The sequence below is a fragment of the Manacus vitellinus genome, unplaced genomic scaffold, assembly GCF_001715985.3.
Source record: "Manacus vitellinus isolate BGI_N305 unplaced genomic scaffold, ASM171598v3 scaffold_25_pilon, whole genome shotgun sequence".
NCBI classification, from domain to species: Eukaryota; Metazoa; Chordata; class Aves; order Passeriformes; family Pipridae; genus Manacus; species Manacus vitellinus.
The window spans coordinates 3428660-3446899 of record NW_021939882.1 but is presented as its reverse complement, the minus strand read 5'-3'; the positions used below and the strand labels follow the sequence as shown (position 1 = coordinate 3446899).

At 45.6% G+C, this 18240-nt stretch overlaps 1 protein-coding gene across 1 annotated transcript in view; it reads left to right on the top strand.

The window, feature by feature from the left end:
- The window catches only part of NSG2 (neuronal vesicle trafficking associated 2), a 33491-nt gene extending 21080 nt beyond the window's left edge, over positions 1-12411 (top strand). Inside the window, exons 3-4 of the mRNA XM_029960301.1 lie at positions 10283-10393; positions 11947-12411. Of these exons, the coding sequence (XP_029816161.1) occupies positions 10283-10393; positions 11947-12138 (303 nt within the window). The 3' untranslated portion in view covers positions 12139-12411. The remainder of the gene's footprint in view (positions 1-10282; positions 10394-11946) is intronic.
- The last annotated feature ends 5829 nt before the right edge of the window (positions 12412-18240 follow it).

Here is an 18240-nt window from a genome sequence, read left to right as displayed (position 1 = left end):
TGCTCTATACAACTGACTTAGGAACCACCTAACAGAGCAAAGAAAAAACCCAAAACGTGGCTTTTATATGAAATGGATCATTCCTTACAGTGCATTCTTGTTTTATATTAGATTTTACAGAAACACACACAGACATATTTTTTTGCAAAGTCAGGAAAACCCTCCGAAATATATTTTATTTCTGCCATCTGCTAGCACTACTAGAGTAATCAGCTGAAGAGATTTGTTTGTGGGTTTGGTTTTTGTTTTGTTTTGTTTTAATTTAATTGATTTTTGGAGAGAAGAAGAAAGTTAATTGTTATGCAGAAAATGTCTAAAAATGGAAGTCACAGAGAATATTCAAATGCCTATGGGTTTGTGGGGTAGACCTGCTGGAAACCCTGCTTGTTGGGTAATTTACTTGTCAGCATTTGAGGTGAAAAGAAAGATGCTTAATGCTGCTCTGGCTAAAGGGACTGAACAGGATAGAGGAGGAGGAAAGAGTTTTCAGCTGATGAAACCAAGGCAAAGTTTATTGAGTGTTGTGAAGTGTATTTTGAAGTGCATTTGCAGCCAAACCACTGAATGCTAAAAAAAATAATAGTCAGGGAAGTGAAATGCTTTACTCATACATATTTTTCCATGTAATGTTTCACTCTCTATTTCTAAAGCAGCACCAGCTGTGATTGAATGTTAAACAAACCTGAGCTGCCTCTTGTTGGTACTTGCAGATGTATTAAGCCTGTTGGGTCAGATCCACAGCTAATGGAACTGGCCTCGTGCCTTTGAAGGCATCATAATCAGCTCGATTGTTCATTTTTGTTGTTCGCTTTTAAAAGAGTAGATCTTGTAAGTCATTTGCAGCAATAAAGCTTCATATTTCTAATTCAAAATGGAAAGGCTTTTAATTCTCAAGTTACCCAGGGACGTTGCTCGCCAAGTCCTCACTTTGTCCTCGTATGAAGCACCCACATAATAAGCTTTTTAAGAGAGATGGATGTACTGGACCATGAATGCAGGCATATTATTGGCTCTGTTTTCTACCCATGATGGTAGACACAGATGCTGAAATACAGGTGAATTTGTTGGTCCTCTTGAAGGAACAAACTTCCAAGTGATTTTGTATTTTTAACCACAAGACCGCACTGAACAGAGGTTTTAATTTGTGCAAGCCTGACCCTTGATTTTATTTTATTGATGTCCAAGGGACTGGAGATTGGTAGGGGAAAGATATCTTGTGCTCTGGCATATAAAGAGCTTAAATTATTCTGGGCATTTTTAAATCTAGTCTTCTGTTGTTGATGGTTCATGAGGAAAATGGAAAATCAAACTATAAGAAAATGATAGGAGAGGCAAATACACAGAAAACAGGTCTGGAGGATAAGGCTGTTACATCAATACTCAAGTTTGAAATTGTTTTGAAAATTGCCCTGCCTGTGGAGGAAGATATAATTTCACAAAGCAAACTCACCTCAGCTTTTCCCTAGAGCCAGCCTGATCCTTGGCCGTGGGATGGTGTTGGTGTTTGAGTGGTTTTGTCCTAGAAAAAGCCAAGATTTGGAGAACTTACATGCCTGCAGCTTTGGGTGGCTCTTTCTGGAGTGTCTGTGGAGCTGGACTTGGGGGTGTGTCAGGTGTCAAAAAAATCAGTGGCAGAGCAAGGAACACAAGCTCAGGTGTGTTCTCTATGCTAATCCCTGAACCCATTCTTGTTCAGGGCTCCTAATACTTTCCCCACACCAATTCCAACATGAGGAAAGAGGAAGAAGGGAGGATATTGCATGCAGGAGACTCTTCAGGAGGTTGAGTCTTGCAGGCAAAGGGAGAGACTTTACTGATGACTTGATTTATCTTGTATTCCTGTTAATGCATTTAAAAAAGGCCCTTGGTGAGCCGAGGTATCCATGGTCATGTCCCCCGTGGAGTGACTGCAGGAAATGTCACAGCCAAGGCTTTGCACGTTGCAGTGGGAAATGGCAGCATGTCCCTCTGGAGGGGTTGGAGATGATGTTTCTGTCTGCTGCAGTCCCACTAATTGCAAAACCATCACAAATTAGTGATCTGGGAGGAAGCGTCTCCCAGCATTGCTCACCTCCTGAAATGGTGTGTCAGGTGTTCTTAGGGCCGTGGGTTTGGGAAGAAAAGCACCTTTATAAGCAGTGTTCTTGGGTCCCCCCACTTTAATTTGGGGTGTTTGCTTCTTTTCTTTTGAAGGCAGCAGAGTCAGACATAGAATGGCCTGGGTTGGAAGGCACCTCGAAGATCATTTAGTTCCAGAGGGAAGGCCTAGGACAGTTGAAAAAGAAAGAAAAAGACCTTTAAACACCTGTGTGGTCTGCCAAAAAGGTCGTGTATTTATTTGGTGTTGCTAAAACCAAAATTATTCCATCTCACTATACCAACCTATTTGATGAAGGAATTTTTTTATGGCATTAAATGGCAGAAAAGAGAAAGGAAACCAAACAGAGCTTTTTATTTACCCAAGTGGAAATTCACTAATATTCATTGGCAAAAGCATCCTTATTGAAAATGACATTTAGAACTTCCATAAGGAACGGGGGCTTGGAAACCGAGCCATGAATTTTCCATTCAAGGGGTTTGACTTGGCACAGAGAGACGTCATGCAGACCGCAGCTGGCACCAGACACAGTTAAAAAGATCTGAGGCTATTAGTGCCTAAACAGCCACTAGAAATTATATTACATGATGGAGACTGGCTAATATAATTGAGCCAGCTAGTTATTGTGTGCATAATTTAATTATTTGACAAATTGCTTAGAAACACGGTGTTCTCGTTCCACACTCGAGCTGCACTCACAGCTTTATAAGGCACAGAGCAGAGGAATTGCTGGTGGGTACATGGTTATCTCGGGAAATAGATATTTGTTTTCAAGATTAACAAACTTGGAGAGGTTCACTGGTGGTGTCATGGTGGGGTGGTGTGTAGGAAGGGTAGAGCCAAATGGGACATGGCTGGGAGAGCAAACTGGCTCGGAGACAGCCAGTTCTGTTACAAGTGGATACCTCTGAGTTGCTCAGAGCTCCGTTCAACCTGGCCTTGGACACTTCCAGGGATGGGGCAGCCACAGCTTCTCTGGGCAACCTGTACCAGGGCCTCACCACCCTCACAGGGAAGACTTCTTTTTCTAATGTACCATCTATCCCTCCTCTCTTGTCAGTGTGAAGCCATTCCCCCTTGTCCTGTCACTCCAGACCCTTGTAAATAGTCTCTCTCCATCTCTCTTGTTGGCTCCCTTCAGGTACTGGAAGGCCACAATTAGGTCTCCCCGAAGCTTTTCTTCTCCAGGCTGAACAATCCCAATTCTCTCAGCCTTTCCTCATAGCAGAGCTGCTCCATCCCTCTGATCATCTCAGTGCCTCCTCTGGACTCACTCCAAGCCCGTGTCCCAGCTGGGTCCCCAGAGCTGGAGGCAGCTCTGCAGGGGGGTCTCACCTGAGCTGCGCAGAGAGGCAGGATCCCCTCCCCTGCTGCCCACGCTGTGGGATCAGCCCAGGAGCAGATGTAAGATGTGTCTAATCCCATCCTCACGGATGGTGTTCAGTGTCCTCATGAGAATTGGGGCCAAATTTTTTAATAATTATGAATTCTAAGATACAGGACCAAAAAGACCCATCCACGGTAAAACTTTGTGTAAGAAGCCTCGCAGCACTATGGAGCATTTTCCCATAGCCCTGAACATTTAGATACATGACTAAGGACATTTCCCTCTCACAAAGCATCACCTTAAAATGCTTCTTGAGAATCTGGACACCATCTGGAATAGAGCTGTGCTGTAATAATAAAGAGCAAATCCTACATCTTCTTGAACAGTACTAAGCAAATCTGAAGACCCAATTGTGTCACTTTTTCTCAGTTAGCCTTTCAAAATTTCAGAGGCAAAGCTGTTGCCAGAAGATCAACAAAATCAGCAACTTATTACAAAACCATTTTTAACAATGGGGAGTGAAATGTCATGTTTAAAGAAGTGCAGTCAAATCATTTTTACCATCAGGATGCATCAGGCTTTGTAACAGGGTGCTGGGCGAGGCACCACACTGGTTCTTTGGGTCTGAACAGTGGGGCAGCTCTTCCTGAGGTGTATTTCAGACTCCTCATCCCCCTGCTTGATCCATCTGAGTGTCCTCTCAACCTGTGGCTCCCTCCCTGCCTACATACCTGAGTTTTCTTGGAATAGCAACCTGGATTCAAATGTTGGGGTGGTTCACACTTGGATTTCATCCTGGAATACAGATGGGAGGCAGCCAGGATAGCTGGATCCAGGAGCTGGGAGGTGCTCCTGAGTCTTTCACTTTAGCTGTACCTTTCCTGTCGAGATCTAATGGTGTTGATCTTACATCTGATTATCAGCTGGAAGAAGTTATGGGATGAAGGGGAGAAAATTACACTGCTGAGTTTTCCACTGTCAAGCAGAAATCCTTAAAATGGACTCATGAGTGTATGGATGTATATTGGGATGCCCTTGGGTGATTCTGTGGTTTTTTTAGCTAGAATGCAAGTTAACTGGGTTGTCAATGGAGTGAGAGGCTTCCAGGTGTGATGGCATTGCTATAAGCTACAGAAAGAGCCTTGTTGCCAGGCACAGCTCTTGTGCTTGTCTCTGAAATAACCTTGACAGAATTTCTGCCAATTTTGTTCATAACAAATTTTGCCTCATTCTTCGCCTTTCTTCTTTTACCAAGAGCAAATTAAAACCCAGAGAGTTTCTTCAACTGAATTCCCTACTAAAGGTCACAAAATTTCCCAGTACCCAGCAACACTGAAGGTATCCTGTGGAACGAGAGGTGGCATCAGCAGTGGAATCCTTTCCTGACAAACTGGAATTTTGTGAAGAGGGTGAGACTGCAGTGCAGGAGCAGAGGTGCCACATGCCTCTGAGGTCCCTTATTCACATTACAGCTGCTGAGACTAGGGAAACTGTGCAGAATTTTGTTGGGATTTTCCCATGGTAAATGGTCTTTACCTGGGAATTAAACTGATCTCCTTCACAGTAACACCGAACTCTACACCCTGAGAGCATTAGCTTTTCTCTGGGTGCTGCTGGCCTGGCTGGTTTTCCTGTAGGCAGCAATGCTTTTCCTGGTCGTGGCATCTTCTTGGCTCTGCTCCTCTTTTGAGTGTATGTAAGTGTACAGATTGTGTGCTCTGAGCGGTGGGAAAGGTGTCCAGAGTCAAACATTTATTTACCAGGCTTAGAAAAAAATTCATGCCTGATATCTAAGAAGTGACACCCACAGTGACCTGAGCATGGAACAGGTAGTCTGTGCTGTTTCAGACAGATTGATGGAGATCACATCCTCTGTTTGGATCCTGAGAATTGCTCCCCTTAGGTGGCAGATGGAGGGTGGTTTCAAACCCCTGGGCAGCTGGGGTTTGCCTGATCCACAAATAGTAGGTGGTACTTGTTTAGTTCCTCCAAAGCTGTACTGAATGGAGTGCTTTTCCCCCCAGAGAAAGGTAAGCACAGTGATTTTCCAAAGGAATTTTACACAGCAGAGGATAAGGCTGCTGCCTGAGTATGAACAGGAACGGGTTTGAGCTTTAGCAGGGGAGCATGAGGATTGCAGTTGTACCAAACTAGGTGATCACCTCATTTAGAAACCATTTTTAGTGACCCAGAGGCAGAGCCAGAGCAATGAATACTAGAAGTGCTCAAACAGGACTTTGGGTATGGTTTAGTGGTGAACATGGGGGTGCTTGTTAATGGTTGGACTCGATGATCTCAGAGGTCTTTCCAGCCTTAATAGAGAAAGACTTTACAGGGACATGCAGTGACAGGACAAGGAGCAGTGGCTTCAAAATTGAGAGAGAAAGAAGAAAGAGAGTAGGGATAGATGGATATTAGGAAAAAATTCCTCCCTGGGAAGGTGGTGAGACACTGGCTTGGGTTGCCCAGAGAAGCTGTGGCTGCCCCATCCCTGGAAGTGTTCAAGGCCAGGTTGGACAGGGCTTGGAGCAACCTGGGCTAGTGGGAGGTGTCCCTTCCCATGGTAGGGGGTTGGAACTGGATGATCTTTGAGGGCCCTTCCAACCCAATGATTCTATGATCAGGAATAAAAATGTAAAAACCTTGCAATGTAAAAGGGTATTAAATAAATGCCCTGCTGTTTGGATGTGGCTTTGTTACCTGGTTGGCTTTTAAATATGGCTTTGCATTGCAGTGAGAGAGGGAAAAAGGGAATCTTTGATGAAAAAAAATCTTGGGCAGTGGATGAAATCAAAGAGAGCAGGAAGGATGGTTCCATGGGCAGCATGAAAGCCAGGTTAGCTGCAATTAGACAGATCTCCCTGGCACAAAAGTTAGTGGCAACTGATGTCTTTTTGCCTGATGAGGATGGATCTTTTTATTCATCCATGCTGTTGTGATAATGCAACGTGTTCTTCATCTGTGGGGAAGGGGGGAGGAACTAAGGCCAGCGTGCTGCTGTTGATGGGAGGTTGACATCATCGTTCATGGATGTTAAGGGCCTCTTTCCACATTTTGGGGAGTATGGGGAGTTTTTTGGTGTGATAATGATGTTCTCTGTTGCAGCAGACACACCCCTCTTAAGGGAACCTTTGGGAATCATGTAAGATTTTGAGGAGAGGGCAGGCAAATCCCCCCCTTCCTTTACCCACTTGAGCAGTGGCACATGACAGATTCATGCCTGCAGCACTTCTAGGTTTTATCTGCTCACTAAATTTTATTTCCCCTCTGTGAGTGTTTATATTGCTTAGAGACTGCCAAGGTTCGTGTTAATCATAAAAAAAAAAGTGGAGGTTTATTAGGTATTGCAGCTCTGTGATTCTTTGGTTTTTGAATGTTAATGAAGCTTTGTATGCTCTGGAATAGCTGGAGAGGTGGATCTTAGCTCTGGCATGGTAAAATATCTGAGGGTGGATTTTTCTTCCCTTTCCTCTGGGTTTTAACATCTTACATGACATTTCATCCAGAGCAATTTTCCACCATTTATCATCGTGTGTAATATTGTCATGCTGTAATTTTGCAAGTGTATGAAAGGCAGGAGGAGGGTGAGGATGGGCTCAATTACACCCTGGAGGGAGGGGAGGGCTCCATGGAAGGACCAGCTCCTGGGACAGAATGAATTGGATGTCAGCACTTTACCAGAGCAGAGCGACAGAACAGAGGGGAATTTATTATTTTTAGGGACTCAGTGGGCAGACAAGGAGAAAGGAACCTCTCAAATTGCAGTTCTAATGGTCATTTCCATAGGCTGTGCATGTATGTGGGATTCAACAAAAGAACAGACATTCATTCTCACTCCAGACAGCTCAGTTCTGTCTTCTGCTGAAGGCTGGGTTTCAAGCAACCTTTCTTTTTTCCTTGTACATTGTATTTGGGGCAGAGTAGCCAAACTGGAGAGCTGAGCATTTCTTTTTTTTCTGAATTTCTAGCCAGGGCTGCCCCTGAGCTTTGGCTTTGGTAGAACAAGATGTACTTCTGGCTTAGTGCCTCCAGATTGACCTCAGAGGAGACTTGTGTCATTGTCATCGTTGTGTACCTACATTGTAATCAGAGGAAGTACCAAGCCTGACACACTCCCCTCTTAAATGGAGAGAGTTGATGGACATGTACTCTGTGCTCTTCCACATTGGTCTGCCAGAGCAGGGATGTGGTGACTCTTTATAGGGAGGGGCCTTTTTTTCCAGTTCTCCTGTTGGAAAAAAGTAGAGAGTGCTGGCATTGTTAATCCACAAAGTCTCTTCTTTTAACTATACTTTTCCAAAATGACTTTTCACAATTTTTTCAGGTGTAATATTATTTCTTTTGGGGATGAGAACTCGTGAAATTACATTTCCATCTTCCTTGAATCCAGCTGAGACTTCTTCCTCTATCACCATGAAAAGAGATATGACTTCCCCAGGTTGGAAACCCAAGACTTTCATAAAACTGGTCTGAAATATTTCTGTTCAACCCTGTGGGCATTGATAGAGTGAAGGTGGATCCCAAATTTTTTTGGTCAGAGTAGTGCAATTCATACAACTGTACTCCTTTTCCACCAGATCCCTCTCCAACACTCCAGGACTCTCTTACACATGTTCTCTTACAAGATCCAGCAGTAAGTGTTTCTCCCTCTACTGCTGCCTTTTGCTTAATTGACCCATTTTGCAGCAGATTAGGCCCCAAGGAGGAGGTTAATACAAGCAGTAATTCTAAAAGGCAGTTTGAGGCTTCAATGAACTGTTCATCATTGGAAAAGCCTGTTAGCCCCTTTCTTCTTACCTTTTTACACTATAATACTCTGACTTAACAATGAACTTAGGAATGTGTCCTGCTAGATAGAGTCTCCACACCTCTCTCTTTCCTGAGTTTTGACTTGGACAGGATGGGTAAGATTTAACACCGTGCATACAGATTTACCTTCTCTCTTCCTTTTTGTCTTAAAACAAGAATTGTAGCCCTGGACCTTTCAGTAATAGTCCCAGTGTGCTGTGTGCAGTGTAGGAACACATCTCACCAGGCAGTTCATCTTTCTGTGGGGTTGGTGAGAAGACTCTTTCCTGCCCTGCAAGCAATTACAGTGGCCCCTTGAGTCCGTGCAGGATTGCATATCCCACTGCTCCCAGCACTGCAGCTGCTGGAATGATCGAGGGGCAGAATTAGAGCAAATTTCAATGTGAACCAATATTAAGCAATTAGTTCATATTTACTGATTATAATAATACATAATATTATTGTTATAAAAATAACATTATTGGTGAATTCTGAGATGTAGTCAGCTTGCTGTTTATTAGCCACTATTCCTGACAAGCCTGTCCACTATCCTGTAGGAATTATCCCTGTGTTTTCCCCACTTTCTACCATCATCTCTCCTATACATTAGGCAAGGAACAACTTCTGTCTGTACATATTATTCAATTACCTTGAACACCCATACCAGAAAATACAGAAGATTGTAACATAACTGTAACAACAACAGGGTGGATGAAACCTGAATGACTGGATGGAGCTGAAAAATGTGTGGTTTTTCCTTGCTAGGGCAGTAAATGATACTGATGCCTTTAGTGCAGGTCGCTTCTGATACTGGAATGGGGTCATGATTTGGGGGATGAGCACACACATGGAATGGTGGCAGCATTCCTGCAGGCAGGGGCATTAGCCAGGGTCAGGCACACAGTCCCTGCCACATCCTACCACTGAAGTTCTCTTAGTAGATGGATTTTGGTGAGACTGGGGAAAATTTGCAGTGCTGGGCTCAGCTTGTGGTGCCATGGTGAGAAAGTGGGATTCTGAAGCAAACAGATTGAGCCTGGGGGTAGGAAAAACATCCTGCAAAATCCGTGCTGCTGGTGCAGCCACCTCTAATTTAGGCAGTGGAAGTCCAGAGCCATTTATGCTGCATTTGCAGAATTATGGGACCAAGAAAGCTTTGGGGAAGGGAAGAACGTGAGTGCTTTACAGACCCTTGCGCAGTCTTCAGGGAATACACAGCTCAGCAAAAATCAAGGGTCAGGGCCTCAGTCCAGACACAGAATAGGGACAGAAAACTTGCTGTTGAACGAACTATTTAGGAAGGACTTGGAAGGGCTGGAGAGAAGGGAGCTACAGCAAAGAAACAGAATGGTGCAGCAAGGTAACCTGCTGGGAATGAGGAGAGGGGGAATTTTTGAGCCCCAAAGTGGATTTTGTGTCTGCTGCCTCCAACACCAGCATCTGCTCTTGGACATGCTGTGAGGTTTCCATGCTGGGTTTTGTCAGTGGTTGGGATATTGTCCTTTTACAGCTTTGAGAAATAGAGGATTCCCTTTCTCCCTCCCTTCCTTCTGCGAGGCACAATTTGCCCTTGTTTAATCACCCAGAAGGCACAAATGGATATGTGCTACAAAGGCCTCATTCCTCCTCTCTGCTTGCCTGCCTCTGTCTCAGAAAAGCAGAACCTTCCGTGGTTATAAGGCAGTTTGTCCACACAGACCAGACCCCAAATGACAATTCTGGCTGCTGGGGGCTCCTGTTGGGCCAGCAGATGATGACACTGGTGCAACAGCTAAGAGCATGGGAACACAAAGCCATTGAGGACAACAAATGCTTCAGCAAAATCCATACATTTACAAGGGGTTAAACAGGAATGTGCAATCCTGAAAGTGTATGAGGGAATGGGAATGAAGTGAGGATTCAGGGCTGTTGGATCCAGTATTCATTCAATTATCATGCTTAGTTAAGTAGTGCACAGTGCAGTGAAGGCTGCAGTCTGTTAGAATGTCTGTTCCTATAAGTCATTTAATTATGAGGTTGCTCATATGCCATTTTAACATATGTAGAGTAACATTATCCCTCTTTTGTAGGTCACTATTCTCATCAGCCTGGCTCTTGCATTCCTTGCCTGCATAGTGTTTCTTGTGGTGTACAAAGCCTTTACTTACGACCACAGTTGCCCAGATGGATTTGTTTATAAGGTAAGAAACTTCAGATGGATGAATTGCCTGAGCTAATGACAGACTCTAATTGACTACATGGTTACAGTCCAGTCTGCTTTTTTTGACCAGGCCAAACAGAACATTTGGCAAGAACGTGTTGAAATGGAAAAAGTGTTATGGGAAATGTGGATGTGCATCTGCCTCCATCAGCTACTGTTACACTGTAATTGCTGGGATTAGCATTTGGTGAACACTACAGACAGATGTTCAGGAACAATCCCTCATATTTGTGAATGGATTTATTGCAGCTGGAATCCTGCCTTTGCTTCCCACACTTTCAAGTAGCTGAGGTTTACTGGCATACATTTTAATGCAAAGCAAACTCCTGGAGTGCTGACACGTGTCCTTTGTGAAAGAAATCCAGATTTGCCCAGATATAGTTCACTTTTAGGTGCTTTCAAGCCTCTATCAAGAACAAAACCGTGTAACAATTGCTAAAACCCCACTGCCCAGTGATTTTATATTGAATATTCACAGAGAACTATTTGCCTGGTCTGTTGTGATTAAAAAAAAAAAGTTTGCAAAATAATTCACTGACTCCTCACTGTGAATAAACTCATAAACTCACAGGAGTCTTGACCACACTAGGGATGATCTGTAGGCTGGAAAATAGAGTAAGATGTTGGTGTATTAGTCATTGTGAATTATTCACTTAAGTTATATAAAAAGGGAGAATTGGGATTGTTCAGCCTGGAAAAAAAAAAGGCTTCGGGTAACCTAATTGCAGCTTTCCAGTATCTGAAGGGAGCCTACAAGAAAGATGGAGAGAGACTATTTACAGGGGCATGTAGTGACAGGATAAGGGGGAATGGCTTCCCTCTGACAGAGAGCAGGGCCCCATCCCTGGAAGTGTTCAAGGCCAGGTTGTACAGGGCTTGGAGCAACCTGGGCTAGTGGGAGGTGTCCCTGCTCATGGCACGGGTTTGGAACTGGATGATCTTTAAGGTCCCTTCCAACCCAAACCATTCTATGGTTCTATGATAAAAGTGAAGTTTGGACAGTCATGAATTTCAGAATCAGATTCAAACCCGCACTTCTGAGCAAGGCTGGCCTGTTGGGCTGTGCTTGCTTCCATCCCTGACCAAGGTGCTCGTCCCACGGGTCAGGAGAACACCCTGCAACAGAGCAGCTCGTAAGCTGCTTGCTCAGCCTCAGCCTGTCCTCTCTGCTTGTCTGAGGATTAATTCTGGACTTGAATCTACAGAGCTTTTGGTCCAGCACATGAGCAGAGCTGCTCAGCCAGCCCTGGCTGGCCCCCAGCAAGGGGCCTCGATATCTGTGCTTGTCAGTAACACACCAAACCTTCCCTACACAGCCCCCATTTCCCATCCAGGGCTGAAACCAGCCTGCCATCAGGGTTGCCAATAGCAACAGGTTTTGAAGGCTGCTGCCCGACTTGGTGCATTCCCAGGGGCACCGAAAGGCAACTGCAGCAAGTCTGAGTCAAACATCCTCCATGCAAACAGCCAGCCAGGAGACTTTGGAGAGAGGCTGGCGGGGTCACTCTACTTTTGCTTTCTCCCCCTTCCCAGCACAAGCGGTGCATCCCGGCCTCGCTGGACGCCTACTACTCTGCACAGGATTCCAACTCCCGGGGCAGGTTCTACACCGTCATCAGCCACTACAGCATGGCCAAGCAGACCAGCTCCCGGGCCGTATCGCCCTGGATGTCCTCGGGATCCGCAAACCACGAAGCCAAGGCTGCCAAGACAGAAGGTCATTAAAGGGAACGAGCGGTGGTTGGGCAAAGAGGGAGGGTGGGGGGACAACACCGTGTCTATACTGCTCTAGCTGAGCGTGCTGTGCCACCAGCACGGCAGGAATAAATAAAACCCAAGTGCAGGAGTCATCTTAATGGATATTTCTTTTCGTGCATTGTTCTCGTTGATTTGTAACCGAGTCGAGCTCTTGTACAAAGGCATGTTTGATGTTGACTGTACCTTAACGATGTAAAAATATTTTTAAATCATTGCTTAACTATTTGTTAGAAAAATAAATTAAAAAACAAAAAAAGCAAATTAGGTAAACAGCCAGAGAGGATAAAAGCAGCAAAGAGAATCATGCAAAGTTTTGTCATCGCTGGAAAGCTGCGACAGAGGCTCAACGTGCAGTGAAGGAAGAGCTGAAATCCTTTCAAGAGGGGGTGGAAAGAACCCGGTACAAAGACATTATGATGTTGTTTAGTTGCCAAAGGGGGGATATTTTGCTGTCAAATTGAATTTAGTGTCAGTGTTCATTCACTGATAGAGAAATACAGGCATCCCCTCGTCCCTCAAACATAGACACGTGCAAATACACATGTGCCCACACCCCTGTGCAGTGGCCCAAGTAAATCCAGAAAGATCTCAGCATTCCTAATGAGCCACCACAGTGCTGGTGATCCTGGCTGGGCTCTGAGGCTGAAATCCAAGTTACTGTTTGAACATGGAGCAGGATGGAAGCAGGCAGAGGCTGCTGCAGTGAAATCATGAACGTACTTTTGAGCACAGGACTCAGAGTCAGGAGATCAGGGCCCTACTGCTTCTGGCATACATTTCCTGCATGACCTTTGGCAATTCCACGAGGCTTTGTCCTTTGGGACCTCTCTCCTGAGGGTTACTGAGAGACAAAGAAATGCCATTATGATTTGAGGAACCTCTCAAAAGTGGTGACAGTATAGAACAGTATTAAGCCTCTAACTTTCAGCCCCTAATTTTCTCTCACCCATGAAATGGGATGCTCCTGCTTCCCTCCTTCAGCTACAGATACTTCAGCATTCAATGTCATTCCAGGTCACTAAAGAGGGGTATCTGTAGCTCTCAGAGTACAAGGGTCTGTCTGCTTGCAAACACAGACCAGATCCCAAGCTTAATCCAGTCCTGAGCAGTGTAAAGCATCATCTCCCACAAATTTAGTGGAGACTGGTGGGATTTTAAGAAACCCCAAGGATTCTCTTTTTTTCAGAGCTGCAAGCCTTTGCTGCAGAGCAGCTCTGCTCCTCAGGAGCACAGGCAGGGAGAGCCCAGCAGCAGGAGCAGAGTGCATAGGTTCACATTTGACTAAGGCTGCTTTTTCAGATTCGTGGCTAGACTGGGATGGAAATTAGGAACTGGCCCCTTTTCCCCCCGCATTGGGCAGTTTTGTCCTCATTGTCACATACATAGACAGTAGGCAGTGTGTGAGGGCAGAACTCCTCAGTCCTAACAGGCATCATGATAAATAACTGTATAGTGTAGCTAAAAATGTAGTGCCAAATGCCATTGTCTGATCTCCTCTCCTCCCTTCCCTTTCCACCTGTAAATTCATTTCTCACTCAAAATGTACAAACCACCCCCTCCACCAACAACCCAAACTCCAGCAGAACCACTGAACAGTTTATAATTTTGTGGTGTATTTTTTGTCAGTAGGTAGCAGAGACTGAAGTATTTTTTGGTGTAATTCTTGAACTTTTCTGACGGGATTAAAATAAAGCTTGATGTGACTGAGCGTCTCCGTGGCTCCAGCAGGTTTGTTTGGCTCCTCGTGCCCTGGGCTGGGAGGTGGGGGGTGGTGGGAGGTCTATGTGGTGCTGAGCAGAGGCTGCACCCTTGCACCAGAACAAAGGTGACTCTGGCTTTCAGGAGGCACATTCTTGAGGCATTTTCATTCCTTGTGTTCCTGCCCATTTTTCAATTGCAAATAGAAGCTGATCTGCTGCTGGTGATTTTTTGCTTTACAGTGGCCCTTCCCTTCTTTCCCATTTTAAAACCAATGGATGATAGGAACTTTGCCTGGGAGCAGTGTCTCTTTTGCCACCTGCTCCTGGTGCTGCTCCGTAGGAAGGGCTGTTAAAAAAAGGAGCACTGCAGGGAAGTCCAGCAGAAAAAGAGCCATATAACAAAACCACAACTATATTCATCTCACATAGTTCAGAAAGCAGATTGTATTTCCTCAAATCCTTCAACTCTTCGAAATGAAATGATACCCTGGCATTAAATTGACTCATTCCCAAAGGCTAAAGAACATTTTATAAAACCTTTGGATGGCTTTCCTTCCAAAAAAAAAAGTGTATTCAGAGTTGTGAAATTGAGCTACCATAGGAGAGGAATCACTCTGGTGTTAGAGGTCACTGCTGAGTACTTGTAAAATGTATTAAAAAGGATCCAGTGCTTTGCAGGATTGAGTCACAGGATAATTTGACCATGGACTTCTATTGCCAGTTTCCCAGTAATACTCTAACTGTATGTTTACTTTAATCTAAAAAACCCAGGAATCAAATAATTTGAATTAAAAGGTTCTAGCTATTATTAGATAAGTGAGTCAGTGGGGATAACCATTCCTATTTAATAAGGGAAAGATCAAAATCTGTATGGAGCAGAATGAAAAAAAAAAAAAAACCCAAGAAAGGCTCATGGGAGAGCAAAAGAAACCAAACAACTCAACTCCAGCCGCAAATTTCATCACTGTGAATGTTCTTATTACAGTTTCTGTACAAACTGCAGAAGAGCTTCCAAGATCAACCATGTATTTTAATCACAGTTACAGAGAGAGAAAATTGGAATTGTAGTACATCATCTTATTATTTCAGTCTTTAAAAGCCTCCTTCAAGGTTGGTCATATGTTTCAATGCTGATTAAAGCAGCGTGTTGACAGACTCATCCTGGCTGTCATCTCTCTGTGGAGTCTAAAGCTCTTGATGGGCTCTAGAGAACAGTGTTTTTGTGAGCTGGTGTCTGGGTGAGGGCTCAGGCTCAGCTCTGAGTGGTACTGATGAATAAGAGCCTTCCCTGTGCTTCGGCCAACATTTATGTGATGGTCAAGTCCATCAGCTCCAACCTCTCCATCTGTGACTGACCCTGGTGAAGCAGGAATCCCTTTGGGCAATCTTCTCCATTATATTAGAATGCTACAGTGGGCTCAGAGGATGAATTCCCCACCAAAATATGCTTGTGGACCACAGGGACTGGAAGAGTTGACAGTCATGCAGGGGTGGGTGCCTGGACTGTTTGTTTGTCCTACTGGAGTGGTAGGAAGGGTGGAACAAGAAATGTCAGCACATGAAAGAGCTCATCTTGTGGGGAAAGGGCATCCTGAACAGGCAGCAATCCTGTGGGATGTCTGGCAGAACATGTGGAAAAAAACCCCAACTTTACTAAAGGTGTGGTGATGCCATAGTGGGAACTCAGCTGCCCCCAGTCTCGGCTTAGGAAGTGAAGGAAGAAACTATGGCTACTGGAGCCTGAAAGACTGGAAGGAAGAGAAAACGAGATTGCCACCAGCCAAGGCATGGAAGCAAGAGTTGCTTTTCTGCTGTAACCCAGTGTAACAGGGAAGGGCAAAAACTAAGTCAGGGGAAAAGCAGGTTCGAGAAATTCTGGAACGTGAATAAACCAAACACTGTTGCTAGCTGGCAAAAATAGCTATTTATTAGAAAAAGGTGGCAAACAAGGAAAAGGGAAAAAAACAGGCACCTGAGGGAAAAGGTTCAGGGCGGAGGAAAAAGTGCACAAAAGACCCCAAAAAGATAGCTCGACACCCTACTCACCCAGGTGTCACCTGTAAGAAGGTCTTACCCACTCTATCCAGTAATAAAGCTTCTTTGTAGCAGCTGCGAGTTCCATAGGGGTGGCAGGCTCCCACTTCAGCAGGCATCCCTGCTAAAAGCAGCTTGGTCCATCGTGAAGAACCAGCCACCCTCAGGGAACGTGTCTGCCTTTATAAAGTTTATTGAGAGCACCTGCCCCGGGGAGGTGTGGCCAGCACTGCCCGTCAGGGGCTCTCAATCCCACCCTCTTGGTTATGTAAGTGCACCCCTCCTTTGGAAGTGAGCACTTTGGAAGTTCCCCCACGCAGGTGCAGTGAATTGGGGGGGGTCTTTCCAATTGAGGCTGGGGGATGCCTTCATCACCTTCCTCATCACTTTGTCCTCCAACTGCCCTTGATGAGCAATTGACCAATCACAACAGACCAATTAAAACAGTTTATACAGAAGTTCTCCCTCCAAGGCCAAGTTCACTGCTTTATCAGAATACTTGGCAGGAGAAAACATAAACTGCTGCAGGTGGCTAGGGCCAAACACAGACCAAAAAAAATAACATCCAACTTCGTCCCAATACACCCAGTGACCCTAAAACACTGCGTCCTGCTTGACTGACACAGACTGGCTTGTTTTGGAAAAGCTGCCCATTGTTGCTCCAAACTTCTGCTGACTGCAGGGCCCTGAGGGGAACTCCAGTCATCTTGGACTGCCTGCAAGAACAGGGTGAGGAAAGGAGGTGCCAGTGACAGGACCTCAGGGCTGGTGGGGCTCACTCCTAAAACAGGCTCACTCCTAAAACTTGGGGCTTTGGAACTAAAGACAGCTCAAGGTGCTGCCAGAGCCTCTGGTTCCAGATCAGAAAAGTAACAGTCCCTGTCCCTTTACATGTGATTTTTTTTTTTATTCCCTTTATCCCCCTCTGTGCTTGCCAGCTGTTTCTGGTTTGTAATAATACTTCCAGTGATAAGTGTAAGGGTCATGCACTGAACTGTCTACAATCACATTTTATACGATTAGTCAGGGGTTTTTTAAAGCACCCTAATTATTACAGTCAAACCGGATTAAGCTGTTCCTCTAATAGATTTTCAGTTCCTGTAAAATAGGCCAGGGAAAATGACTTATAGGAAGGGATGGGGGAAGAAAAGGCTCTTTTCTTCCATCTCTTTGGCCTTTGCTTTTTTTTAAAATGCCAGCAGTGGCAGGGCATTGCAGGGATCCCACAGGGAGCACTGAGTGCCCAGCAAAGTTGGGGGTCTCTGTCACTCAGCTCCCCTGCTCACCTGGACTGGTGCCCTTTGAGGGGCAAAAGAGGTAAAATCCTTTTGTTTGAGAATGTTACTTTACTCAGGAGGGTGGATGACAAGTGATTTGAAAGGTCTTGGGTTGCTTCCTCCTGGAAAATAATCCATGGTAAGCACAGGAAGGATGGGAGGTGCAGTGGTGTTATGCCTGACCCGCTCCTCGCCGGGAAAGGCTGGCCAGGATTAGTGCTGAAGAGGCTTTTGTCCTGCAGCAGCCAGATGATGATTGGGAAAAAGAGAGAGGACATGGAAAAGCCTCTTAACAGCAGGTTACACAGTTCATCCTGGCTCGGCCAGTGCCCTGACACGACAGGATTGCCCAAGCCAAATCCCACTGCTGCAGCAGGACCCATCTGCTGGGCATGTGGGATGTGCATCACGTCCCTCCACGGAGGGCTCTGGGGAGGGGGCAGAAACAACCTGCCCTGTGGCTTCCCTTGCTGATAACACAGAGCGTGAGCACCACTGGGGTGAGCAGGAAGGAAAACACTGCAAACTGAGCAGCCAATGATGAAATATTTGCACCACGTGGGCAGTGGTGTTTTAGATGAATGAAGGTGTGGAGGTTTGCCCCGTGGCAGTCAGGGATGGATGGTGGCATTTTCCTCACTGCTCCCCAGCCCTCCTCCATCAGCAGGGCTTGGGGAAGGCCAGTGTTTGCCAGCTGCAAATGGCCAAGGAGAATCAGCCCTTTGCAGTCCCAGGGGCTAAAAGAGCCACACTGATGCCACGAGGGGCTGCGAGGTCACAGCGAGCCCAGCTCTCCTCTGGAGCCTGCAGGTCCAGGCCAGCAGGTTGCTTTAAGTGGTTGCACAGTGCAAATCCGAGGAAGGATTTGCTGGAGGAAGAGGAGCAATCCCAGCAGGAATTCCAGCTTTGCCAGCAGCTTCCCAGCCACTGCTGAATGTGATGGTAGCACTTGGTGCCTGCAGGGGCTGTTTCTGGGGCTCCACCAGTGCCATGTCCCTGCTAGGTCAGTGTGCAGCTCCCCATGACCTGTGGACAGCCCCAAAATCCAAGCTCCCAAG